At 44.9% G+C, this 22479-nt stretch overlaps 1 protein-coding gene across 2 annotated transcripts; it reads right to left on the bottom strand.

The window, feature by feature from the left end:
* Window positions 1–545: 545 nt before the first annotated feature.
* LOC144605121 (calcitonin gene-related peptide 1-like) lies at window positions 546–6543 on the bottom strand. 2 transcript variants are annotated; one of them, XM_078420187.1, is made up of 4 exons: window positions 6242–6543; window positions 5719–5923; window positions 3636–3770; window positions 546–1022 (listed from the first exon to the last, which is right to left on the bottom strand). In XM_078420187.1, the coding sequence occupies exons 2-4, from the start codon at window positions 5802–5804 to the stop codon at window positions 833–835; spliced, it is 411 nt and encodes a 136-aa protein (XP_078276313.1). In that variant the 5' UTR covers window positions 5805–5923; window positions 6242–6543; the 3' UTR covers window positions 546–832. The 2 variants fall into 2 exon arrangements, with proteins under 2 accessions (XP_078276313.1, XP_078276314.1); XM_078420188.1 differs by having other exon boundaries at window positions 3636–3752.
* Window positions 6544–22479: the final 15936 nt, after the last annotated feature.

Below are 22479 nucleotides of genomic sequence, written 5' to 3'. Positions count from 1 at the left end.
TGGAAAAAAGGAATAGGTGATGTTTTGGGTTGGAACCTTCCTTCAGACTGAAAGATAAAGGCCGGAACAAAATAGGGCTGGCAACACACGACTTCAGGAAGGGTGGAGTCCATAATGGCCCATTGTTGGCTGGGGAAGACGTGCTAACGACAGGGATACAAGAATGGCAACAGTGGAACTAGTAGGACAACCAGGGTGGGGGTGGGAGTGGGAGGTGGTGGGGGGGGAAGAATGGGGGAGTTATGTGAAATGAGAAAAATCAATGTTTATCCCACTCAGTTGTAAGCTGCCCAAGTGAAAAATGATGGGGCAAGAAATACTTGACAGGACAGGGTGGGTGGGCAGTTTTAGCAAAGGTCTGCTCCTTTTGCTTTTCATGCCTTGCCTCTATGTGCTCCCAAGGAAAGTAATTGATGTTTAACAATGGTCTCCTTATTACTCCCTTTTTCATTTTATTGGGCCATGAATGCATATTTCACACTTGGCCAACAATGTTAACTGCACAGAAAGACAAATGCTCCAGCTTTTTAAAAAAAAAATCTCGATAATAGCCTTTAATAGAATCCAAATAACTTAGTTATTACAGTTAATTCACGTAATACCAGCAGGTTTCTTTAAATTAAAAACATGCAGGGATCTCTTACATAAAGCAATAAACCTGGTCATATCCATACAATTGTTCCAAAGCAAAACCATCGGCAGGAACAGTGAAAGGAGAGCAGAACTGCTTGAACTTCTATGATAGGTGAGCGCTTTCGTCCTCTACTGAGTCTGGAGCTATCACAAGAACCTACAAAACTTGAAGAAGAATGAACCAGGATTGCTCTGAGTTCTAGCGTTGGAGATAACTCTGGAGTTCTCTGTTGTATAGTCCCACGCTGTCTCTCTTGCCGTAAGTGTTCGAGCCTACATTTGTCGGTGTGTAAACGGCACCCAAATACATGTTGGAACGGCTTAAAAAGTCCGCCAGACGCTGTGTCACGCAGGTGGCAGTGTTGCACTTCCTCTTTTTCACACGGACACTGCAAGAGTAAATTAAACCAAATAGACTCAATTAGTGTAGGAAGGAACTACAGATGCTGCTTTGCACCAAAGATAGAAACAAATGCTGGAGTAACTCAGTGGGTCAGGCAGGATTTCTGGAGAAGATTAATGGGTGATATTTTGGGTCGAGACCCTTCATCAGGCTCAATTAGTTTAGTTTAATTTAGTTTAGAGACACAGTGCGCAAACAGGCCCTTCGGCCCATCAAGTACGCACAGACCAATGATCCCCATACACTAACGCTATCCTACACACACTGAACAATTGTTTACCAAAGCCAATTAACCTACAAACCTGCACGTCTTTGGAGTGTGGGACGAAACCGGGACACCAGGAGAAAACCCACGCAGGTCACGGGGAGAACGTACAAACTCCGAGCAGACAGCACCCGTAGTCAGGATTGAACCGGGGTCTCTGGCGCTGTAAGGCAGCAACTCTAGCCCTCAGCCACCGCTCCGCACCATTACAGTGTGTAGGAAGGAACTGCAAATGCTGGTTTATACAAAATACTGGAGTAACTCAGCAGGTCAGGCTGCACCTCTGGAGAAAAGGAATAGGTGGCGTTTCTGGTCGGGAGATTGAGAAGGCGAGAACAAAACAGGGCCGGCAACAGATGACCTCAGAAAGGGTGGGGTCAGCAATGGCCGATTGTTGGCTGGGGAAGGATGCATACGGTGGAAGTAATAGGGCAACTAGGGTGGAGGACAATTATAGTTCAGGTCCACCTTCGATTTTCTGGCAACCTCCTTTAATCCGGACAAAATTACGAGAGCCAGATTAGTTCACTGGCCGGCGACAGATTTGTAATTAGCTCTACAATTCTGGCAACATTCTAAAATTTGCCACTTTGGAAGTGGTATTACTGCGATATACTTTGTACGTACAGTAATTACTAAATATTTTTCATTTATACCGTACTAATGAACTGGTATCAATTATACTTGTACTAATGTATTACATCAATCATTTACTTCACAGGTAATTTACAATTAATATTTGTGTTATTTAAGTTTCTAGCAGTTGCTGATGCTTTAGAGATATGGGAGGGGTATAATTAGTGGGTCAGAGGAGTATTGTATCATTATTATGTGACCTCTGCTGATCCAGCAAAACCTTATCCAGCCAGGCTCTGGAACCAAGGGTGCTGGAAAATCGGTGGTGTACCTGTATTAATATTCTGTTTCATTAGTTAGGGTTTTCAGGAAATGACGAGAGGATTATGATTGTCTGCTCCACAAGAGGACATTTAGGAACTGCAGATGCTGGTTTGAAAAAAACACACAAAGTGCTGGGGTAACTCAGCTGGTCAGGCAGCTGCTACGGAGGACATGGATAGGTGACATTTCGGGTCGGGACCCTTCTTCAGACTGATTGTAGTAGTGAATGGGGGGGGGGGGGGGAGGATGTACCTCATCTGCTGCATTTGGTGCTCCCGAGGTGGCCTCCTTTACAATGGCCAGACCAAACGTATACTCGGTGACCGTTTCGTTCAACACATGCATTCGGTCCGCCAAGGCCTACTAGATTTCCTGGTTGCTAACCATTTTAACTCCCCTTCCCATTCCCACAATGACCTTTCTGTCCTGGGCCTCCTCCATTGCCACCTTTCCTATTCCCCCTTACCCCCTTTCACTGAGATCCATTCCTCTGGCTTTACATTTCACACCTCTTCCCTCTTTATCTCACATCCTTTTGGCTTCTTCTCATCTCTGACATTTGTCTTAGTTTAGTTTAGAGATACAGCATGGAGATAGGCCCTTCGTTCCACCGAGTCCACCCCGACCACCCGTTCACACTCGTTGCACTATGGTATTCCACTTTCTCATCCATTCCACTACACACCAGGGGCAATGTACAGAGGCCAATTAATCTACAAACCCGCATGTTTTCAGGGATGTGGGAGGAAAACCTGGGCAACTGCATAGTCACAGAGAGACCGTGCAAACTCCACACACAGACAGCACTCAGCTGATTTCTCCATTGGGAATTGCCATTGACTCAATGGCATCCATTGTCCCCTTCTGCACAGTAATAAACACATTGTTTTAGTTCTGCATTTTCTTCAGAGTCCTTTCTTAATTTTAGAGATCAGAACTCCGCACGGTACGGGTCTATATGTGACAGGTCGGGATCGAACCCGGGTCTCCGGCGCTGCAAGACAGCGATTCTACTTGCTGCAGTTCTAGCTCCTCCCCTCTCCCATCAGGCAAAAGGCATAGAAATGTGAAAACGCACACCTCCAGATTCAGGGACAGTTTCTTCCCAGCTGTCATCAGGAAACGGAATCATCCTACCACAACCAGAGAGCAGTGCAGAACCACATTCTACCTCTTTGGTGACCCTTGGACTATCCTTAATCGGACTTTGTTGACTTTACCTTGCACTAAACATTCTTCCCTTATCATGGATCTATACACTGTAAATGGCTCGATTGTAATCATGTGTTGTCTTTCTGCTGACCGGATAACACGCAACAAAATGTTTTCACTGTACCTCGGTACATGCGACTATAAAACTAAACTAAAGTAAACTGCACCAGTGTGCCTCCGTTAGCCTGGTGTGTAGGATCGTGCAGAATGCGTTGATGGTACCTCTTTGCCATCAGAAGCTGTTGTGCAGGTAAAGCAGCTGGCCAGCCAAAGGGAGACCTCTTCCTCAGCACAGGGACCTCCCAGGAGTTCCACCCCGGAAGCACAGCATCAGGGTCACTGGAAACGACAGCATCCCTGATTCAATGGGAAGCAACAAACAAAATAAAACATCGAACATAGAACAATTACAGCACGGGAACAGGCCCTTCGGCCCACAAAGTCTGTGCCGGACATGATGCCATGATACAAAAGGGCACAAATGGATATGCAGGAGATGGAGGGATGTGGATCTTGTGCAGGTGGAGGAGGTTAGTTTGTCCTTCTCACAGTCTCCATGTACAATGCATTAAATATCTGTAAGCCTCCAACGTTCTTGGAGAAACAAGGAACTTTAGATGATGGATTACAAACGGAAAAGACACAAAGTGCTGGAGTAGCTCAGCAGGTCAAGCAACATCCCTGGAGAACATGGATAGGTGAAGTTGCACCTATTGCGGACATTGGACTTTGTCCATGGCACTGGTGCACAACAATGCTGAGAACTATATTCTGCACTCTGTATCTTCCCCTTTGCCATGCCTATTATACCTGAGTTAGGCTTGATTATATTCATGTACAGTATTATCCGATTTAATTAACTCAGAAGGCAGTGGAGGCCAATTCTCTGGATGCTTTCAAGAGAGAGTTAGATAGAGCTTTTAATGATAGTGGAGTCAGGGGGTATGGGGAGAGGGCAGGAACGGGGTACTGATTGTGAATGATCAGCCATGATCACATTGAATGGCGGTGCTGGCTTGAAGGGCCAAATGGCCTACTCCTGCACCTATTGTCTATTGTCTAATTGGATAGCTTGCAAAACAAAGCATTCCACTTTAGCTGGGTATACTGACAATAATAAACCTAAACCTAAAGCTGGCATAGATGTGGCAAGCAGCAAATTGAATACCATAGCATTATAAATGGAAAGCACATTTTTGATTTAAACACTATGTAGGTCCCCAACTCAACCGAACCTGGATCTTTGCAGTGTTTGCATTCCACCAATTGTCTTATTTTTAAAGCCGCAAAGTAAACCTACTTGTGTATTAATGGTTTATTATTGCTGGTGTAATGTTGATGAGATTTTAAATGCAGCAGCAATCCAGTCCCCCAAAAATGAAGGGTCCCAACCTGAAACGTCACCTGTCCATGTTCTTCAGAGATGCTGCCCGACCAGCTGAGTTACTCCAGCACTTTGTATCTTTGTATTTGTAAACCGACATCTCCATTTCCTTGTTTCTCCAAGAAAGTTGGAGAGTTTCAGACAGTTAATGCCTCGAACACGGAGACTGTGAGAAAGATTATGGCAAAATCTCCTCAAATACCTGTGCTGGGTTAATTGACGCTGTAAAAGCCCTCGTTGTTGAAATCGGGTCCTGCAGTAGGGAAACAGACCCTTCGGACCGACCTACCCAATGGCGCGGCGGGTGGAGTTGCTGCCTCGCAGCGCCAGGGGCCCGGGTTCGATCCTGACCTCGGGTGCTGTCAGCGTGTGGAGTTTGCACCTTCTCTCTATGACCGTGTGGGTTTGCAGGTTATAAGAAAATAACTGCAGATGCTGGTAGGCCTCTGTAAATCGCCCCTAGTGAGTAGGACCAAGGGTGTGTAGGGAGTGGATGAGAAATTGGGAATAACACAGAACTATGGTGTCGACGTGGACTCAGTGGGCCGATTGACCCGTTTCCAAAGTGAACCTAAACTACCCTTAGTTATATAAGAAAATAACAGCAGATGCTGGTACAAAACGAAGGTATTTACAAAGTGCTAAAGTAACTCAGCAGGTCAGGCAGCATCTCGGGAGAGAAGGAATGGGTGACGTTTCGGGTCGAGACGATACCCTTAGTTATCTTTGGTTTCCGTTGGCAAAAGCCAAGAATTTTTCCAATTCACCCTCCACAGATGCTGCCTGACCCGCTGAGTTACTCCAGCTTTTTTTGTGTCTACCTTCGGTTTAAACCAGCATCTGCAGTTCCATTCTACACGTACAATATTAAAATCAACTATCCTTAGCCAAAGCATAAAACTCGTAACAATGCACACAGACCTGATCGCGCCAGCCTGTAATCGGTCCAACGAGCTGAGGGATACTGAGACGAAGAGGAGAAGGGTGGATAATTTCAGACAGTGCATGGCTTTAAACGCGGAGACGCCAATTCAGCAGGTAAGATACTGGGGGAAAACTTTTTCAGCGACACACACACACACAGCGAGTCTCCTGAACTTGCGCTGAAACCAACCGCACCAGGTAACTGTTAAAGGCGAAGAAGCGAATTGGTTAGAACTGCGCGCACGGATTTGAAATGTTAAGAGTTACAGCAGAGTTAGCGTTACTTCCCATCTGCAAAATCAGATTGGACATTAACTTCAATCATTAGTTTCATGCATTGAAACATTTTACCCGCAAAGAGAAATGAAATAGCTTTTCTTTCCAAATACGGGGATGCTTGCATGCAAGCTGTGATCCGCGGGTCGAGGGGTTAGGAGAGAGGAGATGGGATTTGGACGAGGGGGCAAAGTTGGGAGGGAGTTTGCAACGCGAGGTGTTAGCGCCTCGGGTCTCTACTTACTGGGAGTTGAGGCAGGATCTCAGGTGGGATTCAACCACGCATAGGATATCCCTGTGTCTGCAGCTCGCAAGGTCTCTGCTCCTTCATTGCCGGCGAGAGCAACTGGTCTTTTAAAGCCCTGCACCCCCTCGGCGTTATTTTGACGTCAGCCCGCTGAAGAGATATCCAGCGAGGGGAAATGCACTCGATAAATCCTCTGTAGATTGGGTCAATGCCCCGGTTAAAGCCTGGGCGTCAGCTCGTCAACAGTGGCAGGCACAGTGCTGTTGTACGTCAGCCCAACTCACGGGGAGACAGTCGAGGGTACCTGAATCACCCTGCCTACACCCACTTTATAGAGTTTGCAACTGCACTCAAGGGCACAGCTCCAACGTCAACAGATACAGACTTGGACTGTTTTCTTTGCAATGCTGGAGCCTGAGGGAAGAACAGTATTAGGGGCAGACAGTGAGAACATTTCCCCCCAGGATGGAAACAATCAAATACCAGAGGGCATAGTTTTAAGGGGAGAGGGGGGATTTTTAAAGGAGATGTGTGGGGTAAGTTTTTTATTACACAGTGGATGCTTGGGACGCGTCGCCGGGGGTGGTGGGGGGTGGGGGTGGTGGGGGGTGGGGGGGGTGGTGGGGGGGGGGGGGTGGTGGGGGGGGGGGGGGGTGGGGGGGGCGGACACAATAGTGGTGTTTAAGAGATTTTTAAACAGGCACATGGATATGGAGGGAATTGGGGGGGGATATGGATCGTGTGCAGGCAGATAAGAGTTGGTCTTGGCATCATGTTCACACAGACATTGTGGGCAGAAGGGTCTGTTCCTGTGCTGTAATGTTCTATGTCAAGTAAACCCTTGAAGGGTAATGCAGACAATTGTGCCAACTCACCTCTCCCCACACACACCCACTGGAGAATTATTCCCATCACAAACCTATTTATTGCCCACTGGTGGGAAAGTTTCAAGGGGATTTAAGAGCTGATTAAAAGCATAAACTCCACAATTTCCCTCTATGACTACTGCCTTCCTTGCTGTGTCAAAGGGAGACAAGGACAACAGTGCAAAGAAGGCTGGCAGAGTGGTGGTAGAGTTGATCCAGAAAACTCCTCTGGCATTCTTAGTGTCTATACAATAATTGATGTCATACCTATCCACAGTAATACACCCTTGCCACTCATTTTACTCCCTGGGATGATATCCCTTCCCTTGTTTGAGGTTTGTCTCCCCATGTCCAGCAGCGGAAGGACCCTAGACTGTGGACCTCTCCCACAGGGCCTTGGCGTTGGCTGCACCGAGCTTCAGTGCGTCCCGCAGCACGTACTCCTGCAGTCTGGAGCGGGTCAGTCGGCAACATTCCCCCACGGACAGCTCACTCCACTGGGAGACCAACAAGGTTCGGGCAGACCAAAGAGAGTCTTTCACCGAGTTGATAACCTTCCTGTAGCATCTTATTCACAAAAATGCTGGAGTAACTCAGCAGGGCAGGCAGCATCTCAGGAGAGAAGGAATGGGTGACGTTTCGGGTCGAGATCCTTCTTCAGACTGATGTCCACTTGTCTTCCAGATTTCTCCCCTCCCCACCCACCATAATCAGTCTGAAGTTTAGTTTCAGGTAGGCACAAAATGCCGGAGTAACTCAGCGGGACAGGCAGCATCTCTGGAGAGAAGTAATGGGTGACGTTTCGGGTCGAGACCCTTCTTCAGACCCTTCTGAAGAAGGGTCTCGACCCGAAACGTCACCCATTCCTTCTCTCCAGAGATGCTGCCTGACCCGCTGAGTTACTCCGGCATTTTGCATCTACCTTCAATTTAAACCAGCATCTGCAGTTCTTTCCGACTGATAATTTATTCATTATTTCTAAAAAAAACTTGAACACATTGAAAGCTATTGATCCATCTGAGTGAGAATTCTCAGCAGTACATGAGTTCATTAAATTAATCCACTCTGTTTAGTTTATTTTATTTTAGGCTGCTATTATTGTCACATGTTACAGTGAAATACATTTTCGTTGCATGCTATCCAGTCAGCGAAAAGACTATGCATGATTACAATCAAGCCATCGACAGTGTACAGATGCAGGATAAAGGGAATACCAGATAAAGGGAATCTTTGACGTTCAAAAAAGAAATACGCAAAGTGCTGGAGTAACTCAGCGGGCCAGGCAGCATCTCTGGGGAGCATGGATTGGAGATGTTTTGGGTCGGGACCCTTCTTGGACTGATTGCTGTAGGGGGGAGGAAGCTGGAAAAGAGGTGGGGGGGGGGGGATAAATTGAGAGCTGCATTCTATTAATAGTTTTTAGTTTTAGTGTTGGAGATACAGCGCAAAAACGAAATCCGCACCGCCCAGCGGCCACCCCCGTACACTAGTACTATCCAACACACGAGGGACAATTTACCGAAGCCAATTAACCTACAAACCTTATGTCTTTGGGATGTGGGAGGAAACGGGAGCACCTGGAAAAAACCCCATGTGGTGACAGGGAGACCGTACAAATCCCCTACGGACAGCAGCCGCAGTTGGGATTAGACCCGTATCTCTAGCGCTGGAAGGCAGCAACTTTACCACTGTGCCACTGCGCCTCTGGCCTTCACCATAGTAAAAGCCTCATCCTTAAATTTCCAGTAGCATTGGGAAGAGCAAAAGAAGAAAATCGAAAACTACCCTATCAATGGCAGCACAGCATCTTCCACGGTATTTTAAGTCCTTTGTTTTTATAAATGTGCGTGTAACAACCCAAAGAAGGTTTCTTCACTCTACAGGAAAATACTCCAAAAGCCATACAACGATGTTAAGTAAATACTCGAACCTTTCCCAGTGACCTTCTGGTCTAATTACACGCCCAGGAACGAAAGAGATTACAGAGAGTGGTGGACACCGCCTGGTCCATCACAGGTATTGACTTCCTCACCATCAAAGGGATCTATTGGAGGCGCTGCCTCAAAAAGAACAGCCTGCATCATCAAAGACCCACACCACTCTGGCCACGCTCTCATTTCATCCCTACCATCGGTAAGAACGTACAGGTGTCCGAAAACCATGGACCACCAGGTTCAAGAACAGCTCCTTTCCAACAACAACCAGGTTCTTGAGCATCACACAGCACACACCGAGATATGATCAGCAGCATAATCAAGGACGAGTCGCACCCTGGCCACTCCCTCTTCCTCCCTCTCCCATCGGGCAAAAGTTATAGAAGTGGGAAACGCACACCTCCAGATTCAGAGACGGTTTCTTCCCAGCTGTTATCAGGCAATTGAACCAACTGAACTGAATCAGGCATCCTACCAACAACTAGAGAGTCGTCCTGAACTAATATCTACCTCACTGGACTATTTTTTAATGGACTTTACTGGCTTTATCTTGCACTAAACGTTATTATTGTTATACCCTTTGTCATGTATCTGTACACCGTGGATGGCTCGATTGTAATCATGTATTGTCTTTCTGCATGACTGGATAGCACACAACAAAAGCTTCACTGTGCACATGACAATAAACTAAACTAAACATAGGAGCAACCCATTGTGTCAGCTCCGCCATTCGATTATGGCTGATCTATTTTTCACTCTCACCCTCAATCTCCTGCCTTCTCCTCATCACCTTTGATGGCCTTACTAATCAAGAACCTATCAATCTCTGCTTTAAAAATACCCAATGACGACCTCCACCACAGTCTATGGCAATGAATTCCACAGATTCACCACCCTCTGGCTAAAGAAATGTATACTCATCTCCTTTCAAACTGTTTAGTCCATGAAAGTTAAGTCCATGAACTTCTACAGACTCTTTGGTTGCACTGACTACTTGTTTTGTGCACGACTATGGTGGTTATTATTTTTTAATGTTATATTTTATCTGTATGTATTGTGTTGTTTGGCCTGTTATGCTGATGAAGGTAAGAATGGAATTGTTCTATGTTCAGTACATATAACAATTAAACACTCTTCACTCTTAAATGCTTCTTCTGCTTTCCATTATATGATTGTAATGAAGAGGAGAAAACGCATTGATAGCAAGAAGCAACCATTTTTATTTCTGTTTAGTTTGAACGACAGACAGTTTAATTAAATATTCACATTCACGTCAGCTTAGGATGTCACAGCTTGCATTAAATCATAAAATTAATTGGGATTGTACAATTCTTCCTGTTTAAATACTTGAACTGTTAAGAATCACATCTCTAACAATGTTATGACTAAGGAGTCCCATGTCATATGAATGCTAGGAATATTAAACTTGTATCTATTTAAAAGTATGTACATTCATATTAGTGTCACCGAGGTCTGGCCTTCCAGGTACAAAGTTGGTCAGGCAGGGAGAGGGACGTTGGTTTGTGTCAATCCATATGTCCAAGGAAGCCAACATCTGGAGGCCCACACATCTTCAGCCTGAAGAAAGGTCTCAACCCGAAACGTCGCCTCTCCATGTTCTCCACAGATGGTGCCTGACCCGCTGAGTTACTCCAGCATTTTGTGTCTTTTTCATTATATACCAACAGCTGCAGTTCATCCTTTCCACATTCAACCTCCGATCTGGCTGCACCTTCCCTTTTGTAAAAGCCCATACATTCAGAAGCTGAGAGTCAGTGTTGAATCGAGTTGAGTTCTTCGAATTATAGGAGTGTTTCTGAGGTGATTTTGTGCATTCGATGTGCAGATTACAGAGTTTAGCGATTGCTGATATTATTCTTACTTAGGAGGTGTCAGCCAAATGGTATGACGAGTAAAGTTATATTGTATGGTACTTACAAATCACTCCAGCAGCATATAGATATGTATTGCGTGTATTATTTACATATCTATTTTTATCTAAGGAGAATCATTTGTTTGAAGTGATTAATATAATTGAATCCTATACTTGTTTGCATAAGCTGGGCACTTGACATTAAGTACACTAATTATGTGATTAAATGCCAGAATAATCCTGGTTACTATTGAGTTTCCCCTGACCAGGTTGCCTCTCTCATACAGCATGGAAATAGGCCCTTCGGCCCATCGAGTCCACGCTGACCATCACTCCACCGTTCACACTAGTTCAATGTTATCACACTTTAATGTCCGCTGTCAACTGTTAATTGGAGATTATTGAGAATTTTTTTAAATGCTGGACTATTTGTATTTCTGCCTAGTTAACATTGTTGGACAAGTGTAAAATGCATTTTGCCAGACAATAAGTTTAATATAGTTTAGTTTAGTTTAGTTTAGTTTAGTTTAGAGATACAGTGAAGAATCAGGCCCTTCGGCCCACCAAATCGATGCCGACCATTGATCATCCGTTCTCATTGATCACTAGTTCTATGTTATCCCACTTTCTCATCCACTCCCTACACTACAGAGGGCCAATTAACCTACAAACCCACACGTCTTTGGGATGTGGGAGGAAACCGGAGTAGACAATAGACAATAGGTGCAGGAGTAGGCCATTCGGCCCTTCGAGCCAGCACCACCATTCAATGTGATCATGGCTGATCATTCTCAATCAGTACCCTGTTCCTGCCTTCTCCCCATACCCCCTATCCTTAATAGCTCTATCAAGCTCTCTCTTGAATGCATTCAAAGAATTGGCCTCCACTGCCTCCAGTACCCAGAGAAAACTCACACGGTCGCGGGGAGAACAGGCAAACTCCACACAGAGAGCACACGAGGTCGGGATCTCCAGGGCAACTTTCTCGTAAATCCTCTCTGCACTCTTTCCATCCTTCCAGTAGCAGGATGACCAGAAATGACACAATACCTGCTCCAAATGTGGCCTCACCAACGTGTTGTACAATTGTAACATAAATTGAGCTCGGGTGACGAAATGCAAACTTTCTCTGTAACCAAGTAATTGGTTGCTACCTCTTAATTTCCTATCCTCTTGACGTAAAGACCAATATTCCATTAACCTTCCTTGTTGCCACCTCTCATGAGCATGTCACATAGCCTGTTCATATCTGGCAAACGTATCAGTCCTTACTCTCCGAGTCCAAGGCTCGTCAGTGTGTACTTCCACTAATTAATAATATGCAAATATGAAAGAGCAACCCTTGGTCTCTCAGTCGTCAATGAGGGCCAGTTTTCATTAAATTATGAATAGTATATGAGGGCTTTAAATTAATTTATTGATTAACACTCCAAATCACTCTGGCAACCCGTCTAATTTTAGATGCCCGCACTATTGTTGAGAAAATTATAAAAATATATAAGCTTTAAAAAAATAAGTGACATGAACAAAATGCAATTTTATTACAAGATGGATAATCTGATTCATCTCTACCCCATTGCGGACATTGGACTTTGTCTCTGGATACAATGCTGAGAAATATATTCTGCACTTTGCATCTTTCCCTTTGCCCGATCTATTGTACTTCTATCTATTGTATCTATTGTATCTATTGTAATAGCAGACAATTGTGGACGCAGCCCAGACCATCACACAAACCAATCTCCCTTGCATTGAAGATAGATACAAAACGTTGAACTCACTCAGCGGGTCAGGCTCTGCAGAAAAGGAATAGGTGACGTTTTGGGTCAAAACCCTTCTTCAGTCTCCCTTCCATTGACTGCATTTACACTTCACGCTGCCTCGGCAAGGCCACCAGCATAATCAAGGACGAATCTCAACCCGGTCACTCCCGCTTCTCCCCTCTCCCATCAGGCATGAGGCACAGAAGTGGGAAAATGCATACCACAAGATTCAGGGACAGTTTCTTCCCACCTGTTATCAGACAAGAACAAGAGCGATCTTGAGCTACGATCTGTCTCACTGGAAACCCATGGACTAATTTTAATCGGACTTTACTGGACTTTATCTTGCACTAAACCTTATTCCCTTTATCATGTATCTATCTGTACACTGTGGATGGCTCGATTGTAATCATGTATAATCTTTCCACTGACAGGTTAGCACACAACAAAAGCTTTTCACTGCACTTCGGTGCACATGACAAAAAACGAAACTAAACTACTTGAGTTTGACTTGATTGTATTTATGTATGGTATATCTGATCTGATTGGATAGCATGCGAAACAAAGCTATTCACTCTACCTTGGTACACGTGGCAATAACCAACCTAAACCTAAATCTAATTAGGATTTCATGACACTATTTAAAGAAATTCCTTAACATCCTGACGAAGTCTTGACTCTCAATCCAAAACTCAGCAATAAAACTCAATGGCATGTTGCATTTGGTATTCCCGAGGTAGTCCTCTTTACATCAGGGCGGCATGGTGGTGCAGCGGTAGAGTTGCTGCCTTAAAGCGCCAGAGTCCCGGGTTCGATCCTGACTACATGTGTTATCTGTACAGAGTTTGTACCTTCCCCCCATGACCGCGTGGGTTTTCTCCGGGTGCTCTGGTTTCCGTCCACACTCAACAGTCGCACAACTTTGTAGGTGAATTGGCTTCAGTAAAAATTGTAAATTGTCCCAGGTGTGTAGGATAGTGTTAGTGTGCGGAGATTGCTGATTGGCGCGGACTCATGGGCTGAAACGCCTCTTTCCGTACTGTATCTCTAAACAAAACTAAACAAATCTTTTGGGAACACAAAGTATTACTTCATTTTGCTTCTGATGCGCAACTATTCCCTTCAGCGCATGAGGATGAATAAATGTCATTAAGCGATTACACATCTTAATTTTGACATTTTTTTCTTGAAAGCTGATGTGTCTTGTATTTAGTGCCGCAGTAATGTTGACATTCGGTGGTGAGTTACGTACTTCTCTCTGTATCTCAACCCGTTATTAGTCACTGGCTTCTCATTTTCAAAGGTAATCATCTTACAAGAGCAGGAGTGAGCACAGATATTCATCCAACATAATAAACAGGGTTTGATTGCATAAATTTGATGGTTCTTTTGCTCAGAATTTTTCGATGTGTTGCGTTCAATGGCAACATCTCAGGATGGTCTAAAGTTGTGTTACACCCCATATCATCTCCACACTGAGTTAACTTTTAAACTTTAAAGATACAGCACGGAAACAGGCCCTTCAGCCCACCGAGTCTGCACTGACCAGCGAACTCCATGTTATAGTATTATAATATTATTCAATATTAAATATATAAAATTAAATATGAAAAACAAGTGACAAGCTTTATTAGTGTCAGGTAGCGCAGCGGTAGAGTTGCTGCTTTACAGCGAATGCAGCGCCGGAGACTCAGGTTCGATCCTGACTACGGGTGCTGCACTGTAAGGAGTTTGTACGTTCTCCCCGTGACCTGCGTGGGTTTTCTCCGAGATCTTCGGTTTCCTCCCACACTCCAAAGACGTACAGGTATGTAGGTTAATTGGCTGGGTAAATGTAAAAAAAAAAAATTGTCCCTAGTGGGTGTAGGATAGTGTTAATGTACGGGGATCACTGGGCGGCACGGATTTGGAGGGCCGAAAAGGCCTGTTTCCGGCTGTATATATATGATATGATATGATATGTACCGAAGTACAGTGGAAAGCTTGGTTTTGCATGCTATCCAAACAGATCCGATAATACTATACAGATATGTAAAGCAAAGGGGAAAATACAGAGTGCAGAATATAGTTCTCAGTATTGTGGTGCATCAGTCCCAGAGAAAAGGTCCAATGTCTGCACGGTGGCGCAGCGGTAGAGTTGCTGCCTTACAGCGAATGCAGTGCCGGAGACTCGGGTTCGATCCTGACTACGGGCGCCGTCTGTACGGAGTTTGTACGTTCTCCCCGTGACCTGCGTGGGTTTTCTCCGAGATCTACGGTTTCCTCCCACACTCCAAAGACGTACAGGTATGTAGGTTAATTGGCTGGGCAAATGTAAAAATTGTCCCTAGTGGGTGTAGGATAGTGTTAGTGTGCGGGGATCGCTGGGCGGCGCGGACCCGGTGGGCCGAAGGGCCTGTTTCTGTGCTGTATCTCTAAATCTAAAATCTAAAATGAGGTACGTCAGAGAATTGGACAGAAACCTGGCTTATGGAAGGACCGTGCAGAAGCCTGATAAGAAGAGGGGAAGAAACTGTTCCTGCATCTGGCGGTGCGAACTTTCAAGCATCACATCTTCTGCCCGATGGGAGCAGGGAGAAGAAGGAATGACTGGGGTGTGAAAGGTCCTTGATTATGTTGACTGCCTTCCCGTGGCAGCCTGAAGTGTAGATGGTGTCAATGGTGGCGAGTCTGGTCTGCGTGATGGACTGGGCTACATCCACAACTTATTTAAATAAAGGTTGTATTGGCCTGGCAGAGGTTTGTTGACCAATATAATAGACGATGAATGATAAAGGGAGGGAGAACGTTTTGGAGGCTTACAGTTTATCACTTTTGATACTCCCAAGAGAAGGATTAAAGTCTCTCTTGCCCTGTATAATCCCTGTGCCGTCTTGCTAATATTAGACCAAATGAATGTAGGCTTCCTTGGTGAAAGAAGCAACAAAATAAAAGTCATTGCTTCTTGCACAACTAATACATCTGACACATATTTCTCATTATTACATTTTCGTCATTATCTTGTAAAGTGAAGAATGCATAATTTTTCACTCGATATTTTGCACTTGCTCAATATATACTTTTATGAAATGTCACACAAACAGCACAACCCCATTATTGGACCTGTCTAACAAGAGAAAATTATATATAATGTCCCGATGAAACATCAATTGCATTAGAGACATCACATTAAAGCTTTTGAATTGAAATGTGCTCAGATCTATCTATTGCACCTTTGCATACCAATTTAGGGATAGATTTGGATAGAGTTAAAGCACGTGGTGTTTTTTTCCACTTTTGTGCGATCCTGCACTGCTTTTAAACTGATTTGAGAAAAGCAAAATTCATAATAGTTACAACACTCGTCGGGGTATCTGTGTGTGTGATGGAAACATCAGATTAGAGTTAACAAATCTTTCTTAAAGACAAGCCAAAAATTGACCAAGTGCCATCTTGGTCATTTTTTCCCCTTCAGCCACTGGCGCTGTGAGTAAACAAATTGATTATTCGTCTCATATATATTTTTGTAGAATCTCTTTCTCTGATTTTTGGGTTGTGTCAAAGATACGGTCATATCTTGTGCCAGATATCCGGGTTCGATCCTGACCTTGGGGTGCTGTCTGTGTGGAGTTTGTCTTGCCAGCTTTGTCCTGCCCCCACCTCTCTTTACCAGTTTTCTTCCCCCTACTACAATCAGTCTGAAGAAGGGTCCCGAACCCGAAACATCACCAATCCATGTTCTCCAGAGATGCTGCCTGACTCATTGAGTTACTCCAGCACTTTGTGTTTTTCACTGAGGAAGAACTATTTCCTCAGAGGGTGGTGGAGGCAGCTACTGTTTACAACATTTAAGAAGTATTGAGATGAGTACTTGAATTGGCAAAACTTAAAGACTACAGATAAATGGTGTTAAATGGGATTAGTATAGAGTGGTACTTGATGGTTAGCTTGGATAAGGTGTGCTGAAGGGCCTCTCTCTGAGTTACAGATTCTATGATTCCATGACTCAGATCGCGACTCACCTGTTTATCTCCATTTAATCCACTTGGTTTCAGAATCAACTTCTGATATTTACAAATGAGCCTCTGTTGAATAAAGGTCAGACTTTAGTACATAAGACAGGAACAGGCCCTTCCATGCCAAACATGATGCCAAGTTGAACTAATCTCGTCTGCCTGCATGTGATCCATATCCCTCCATTTCCTGCACATCCATGTGTCAATCTAAAAGCCTCTTAAACACCACTTTCGGATCTGTGTCCACCTGGCAGTGCATTCCAGGCACCCATCACCCTCTGTGTGAAGAAAGTGCCCCGCACATCCCCTTTAAACTTTACTCCTTTCACCTGCCAGAGGTGGTGGTGGAGGTAGATACGGCAGTGGCATTTACGAGGCTCGTGGATAGGGACATGGGTATGGAGGGGTATGGATCATTGCAGGCAGATAAGAGCTGGTCTTGGCATCATGCCTGGCACAAACATTGTGTGTCGAAGGGCCTGTTCCTGTGCTGTGCTGTTCCATGGAATGATAAGAGCAGGCACGAGGGGCCAAATAGCTACTGACGTTCCTGCTTCCGGTTCCCATGTTCAATTTTTAAAGTTTAGTTTCGAGATACAACACGGAAACAGCCTCTTCAGCCCAACGAGTCCGCACCGACCAGCGATCCCCTGCACATTTAATACTATCCTACACTAGGGACAATGTTTACATATATTCCAAGCCTATTAACCTACAAACCCGTAGGTTTTTGGAGTGCGGGAGGAAACCGAAGATCTCGGAGAAAACCTACGTGGTCACAGGGAGAACGTACAAACTCTGTACGGACAGGCACCCGAGGTCAGGCTCGAACCTGGGTCTCTGGCGCTGTAAGTGCTGCGAGGCAGCAAGTCAACCATGCCGCCCTACAATGTGTTGTGTTTAATGTCGTTTGCTGTGGGTTTTAACCGGTCCATCCACACACCTGTGCTGTAGAGCTCTTCATTCCTTTGTCTAAGTCATTTATAAACGGAGTGAAAAGCATCCATGTAATTATTCAGTCTGTTACTAAAGAATGCGATGAGAGCACACGTTTTAAATGTCACAGTGGGTGGCCCATTAGGCAGTTGACAATTTGCAGATGATGCAGATCTTGGAGATAATGTTGCCATTCTGCATGCCAGGAGTGTGTTGAAATTAAAGGATATTAGTCATGCCATGAAATATGATCAGAAAAAAAAATCAGAAATCAAATTAGATTTATACGGTTCTACGTAGATGTCCAGGGCTGAAATGTGAACTTGTCTCTTCATTATGTTGACTCAACTCGTTCAGTTGCTTTCATTTTCCGGGTAGGACCCCAGTCTTCGACTCTCCGTTAACTGCTGCTCATTCAAACTCTACGGGCAAATCCTAACTTACATCAGATGCCCTGATACTTGTACATGCTGACCTCCTCCGTCTACCCTCCGTGGACTGAGGGTAGTTAGAAACCTTTCCACCCTCAGTTTGAGAATGGGTAGTTGGATACCACTCCGCCTAGTGTAGGAGACTGAGGAGATATAGACCACTACATCAGTGTTAGAGTGGCGGGATATCGACACTGACACCCAGTGTTAGACAGTGTGGATATAGACCCCCACACCCAGTGTTAGACAGTGTGGATATAGACCCCCACACCCAGTGTTAGACAGTGTGGATATAGACCCCCACACCCAGTGTTAGACAGTGTGGATATAGATCCTTACACCCAGTGTTATTCCACAGATTCACCTCCCTCTGGCTAAAGAAATTCCTCCTTATATCCTTTCCAAAGCCACGTCTTTTTATTCTGAAGGTGTGGCCTCTGTCCTAGACAAGTGCATGACCGCACACTTTGCCGCACTGCAATCCATCTGCCTCTTCTCTGCCCACTCTCCCCACCTGCCTGTCCACCGACTTCCTGCTTCCTCTACTCTACCTGCCCCTCCACCTATCTTTGCATCTTTCGCAAACTTGACCACTAAGCCATCTGTGAAAGTATGAGAGGCATAGATGAGGTAAACAGTCAGAACCTTTTTTTTGGAATGACGATTTCAGCTACTCGAGGGCATAGCTTTAAGGAGAGGGGCAAAGTTTAAAGGTGATGTGCAAGGCAAGTTTTTTAAACTAAGGATTGTGAGTGCGTGGAATATTCTGCCAGGGATGGTGGTGGAGGCAGGTAGTCGCGTTTAAGAGGATTTTAGAAAGGCACATGGATATGCAGGGAACGGAGGAATATAGATCACATGCAGGTAGATAAGAGTTGGTATTGGCATCATGTTGGCACAGACATTTTGGGCTGAAGGGCCTGTTCCTGTGCTGTACTGTTCTATGTTTTATGTTCTGTGAATGAGCACAATTTAATTCCAACCTTCGTACCATGTGGAACTGAAATAGATCGATGGCAGTAAACTACCAAGTGACTAAAAGATTGACACTTGATGTAATTTAGTCGAACTTTTGTTCAATAAGGTTTTGTTTGTATGTTGATTTTCCAATCACACCATTGACTTGCTGCACACTTTGCAGCAAGATCAGCATGTAGATCGGACAGCAAATCTGGCTTCTCACACATGGTAAAAAATCTGTAAAATCGAAAGATGCATTTGACCTTTTTTGAATAAAAATGGAAGTATAATTTGCAATTGTCATGGAAACAAAACACCTATTTTTTGAGATAAAAATAATTTCTGTTTTGAAGTTGAAAAACAAAATAAATTAGCGAAGCCTTAAGAGATACCTGCTCAGATCTCAACTCTCTCCTGCTAAACAGATTTAAGTTTTGCTTGCGACCAAGATCGATTTCAGCTTTAATGTTTTGAAGGTGGATGAAGAAGTGACAAATGTTTGAACAATATTACAGTCTTTCACTTCTGTTTAGAAACGTTTAATTTAGATAGAACGTGGAACAGTGCAGCACAGGAACAGGCCCTTCAGCCCACAATGTCTGTGCTCAACATGATGCCGAGTTAAACTAATCTCCTCTGCCTGCACGTGATCGTGCATGAGGTGAGGAGTAGGCAGGTAGGAGAGGGATCGGGATAATGCCTGCAGTGCCTTCAGGGTCGGCTGCAGGACACAGAGGCGGTCGGGGGAGGAATGGGACATCGGCGCAGAGTAATTTACCCAGAGAAGGGAAATCAAGAATCAAAGGACCTAGATTTAAGGTGAAAGGGGAAAGATTTAATAGGAACCTGAAGGACATCTTTTTCACACTTCTGGTGGTGGGTATATGGATCGAGCAGTCAGAGGATATAGTTGAGGCAGGTAGTTTTGGATAGAACATTTGGACAAGTACATGGATAGAGAAGGTTTAGAGGGACATGGGCCAAACATGGGCAAGTGGGACTAGTGTAGATGGGGCACCTTGGTCGGAGTGGATGAGTTGGGCCTGTTACCATGCTCTTTGACTCGATGACTTTAGGAGCACAGGTAGAGAATAGTACAGTGCTAGTGTACACACAACAGCAATTAACTGATGATAACCTTTTTAATATTTCAAGTTTATTCAAGTTGATTCAAGTTTAATATTTTATTATTTGTTGCCTTTAAAATGGCTATCATCCTTGAACTTAAAAATTACACAGAACAGGTTTACCTAAATAAGGACAAAAAAAAACTGGAAGCACTCAGCAGAGTAGGCGATATCCCTGGGATGAAAACGAGAGATATGTATCAGGACTGAGGCACTCCAACAGAAATTCTTATAGAAGTGTGAACACACACACCTCCAGATTCAGGGAGAGTTTTTTCCCCCAAGAAGACGCTTGGACTAGGCTTGATCGGACTTGACTAGACTTGAACTTGCACTAAACGCTATTCATGTTATTCCCTTTATAATGTATCAGTACACCGTGGATGGCTCGATTGTAGTCGTGTATTGTTGTTCCGCTGACTGGTTAGCACACAACAAAGGCTTTTCACTGTACCTCGGTACACGCTACAATAAACTAAACTCAAACTCAAAAAGTGACCTGTCCATTCCCTCCACAGATCTCCCTGACCTGCTGAGTTCTTTCAGCACTTTGTTTCGTTTAGTTAAGTTTAGAGACACAACCTGGAAACAAGCACACCATGTCCACGCTGTCCAGCGATCACCCGTACAAGAGCTCCATTCTACACGGTGGCCGGTCACGGTGGCACAGCGGTAGAGTTGCTGCCTTACAGCGAATGCAGCGCTGGAGACCCGGGTTCGATCCCGACTACGGGTGTTGTCGTTGTCCGTACAGAGTTTATACATTCTCTGCCTAACCTGCGTGGGTTTTCTCGGAGATCTTCAGTTTCCTCCCACACTCCAAAGACATATAGGTTTGTAGGTGAATTGGCTTGGTAAATGTAAAAACTGTTCTTAGTGGGTGTAGGATAGTGTTAATATGCGGGGATCGGTGGTCGGCGTGGACTCGGTGGGCCAAAGGGCTTGTTTCCACGCTGTATCACTAAACTAAACTAAACTACATGCTGGGGCAATTTACAGAAGACTTAACCAACAAACCTGACCGTTTTTACAATATGGGAGGAAACGGGAGCATCCGGAGGAAACCCACGCGGTCACAGGGAGAACGTGCAAACTCAGCACAGACAACACCCGAGGTCAGGATCGAACCCGGGTCTCTGGTGCTGTGAGGCAGCAACTCTACCACTGCGCCACTGCATCGTCCTGCGTTTTGCACAAGATTCCAGCATTTGCAGTTTTGTTGTGTTTCCACTGTCACTATTGCTTTGCTTCAAACATGCCGGTACTTGGTCTCGGCAGGCATTTACGATCTGACATTTTACTAATTCCACCAGCTTCTCTAGTCAACTTTAAATGACAGATGCGTTATGATTGGAGCAAATTATGCCTCGCCAACAGGGTGTCTGTCCTTTCGTTCTTTGTGTTTTTTAATTGTATGTGTTAAATGTATGTTTATAGTGTTCTTTAGCTTGTTTTATGTGCGGGGAGGGGGGATGGGGGAAACTTTTTCTAATCTCTTACCTCGACGGAGATGCAATGTTTTTCCGTGTCGTATCTCCATCCACACTGCGGCCTAACATCGAGGAGTTGGCGGCCTATGCTGTAGACTGACTTTTGGGAGCTCCACCGCGGGGAGCCTACGGAGCCCGCGATCCCTTTGCCAGGGATCGACCTCGGAGCTCCAACTATGGGTGCTTGCGAACTTAACATCACAGAGCTTGCGGTCTCTGGTCAGAGACCGACTTCAGGAACTCCAAGCCGCGGGAGTATCGATTGCCCTGACGTGGGAGTTTTGATTGCCCCGAAAGGGCCCTAGTGAGACCGCACCTGGAGTACTGTGTGCAGTTTTGGTCTCCAAATTTGAGGAAGGATATTCTTGCTATTGAGGGCGTGCAGCGTAGGTTTACTAGGTTAATTCCCGGAATGGCGGGACTATCATATGATGAAAGACTGGAGCGACTAGGCTTATGTACACTGGAATTTAGAAGGATGAGAGGAGATCTTATCGAAATGTATAAGATTATTAAGGGGTTGGACATGTTAGAGGCAGGAAACATGTTCCCAATGTTGGGGGAGTCCAGAACAAGGGGCCACAGTTTAAGAATAAGGGGTAGGCCATTTAGAACTGAGATGAGGAAAAACTTTTTCAGTCAGAGAGTTGTGAATCTGTGGAATTCTCTGCCTCAGAAGGCAGTGGAGGCCAATTCTCCGAATGCATTATTAGAGAGAGCTAGATAGAGCTCTTAAGGATAGCGGCGTCAGGGGGTATGGGGAGAAGGCAGGAACGGGGTACTGATTGAGAATGATCAGCCATGATCACATTGAATGGCGGTGCTGGCTCGAAGGGCTGAATGGCCTCCTCCTGCACCTA

The sequence above is a fragment of the Rhinoraja longicauda genome, chromosome 23, assembly GCF_053455715.1.
Source record: "Rhinoraja longicauda isolate Sanriku21f chromosome 23, sRhiLon1.1, whole genome shotgun sequence".
NCBI classification, from domain to species: Eukaryota; Metazoa; Chordata; class Chondrichthyes; order Rajiformes; family Arhynchobatidae; genus Rhinoraja; species Rhinoraja longicauda.
Note: the sequence above shows the minus strand (reverse complement) of the source record. Positions and strands in the feature narration are given on the sequence as shown.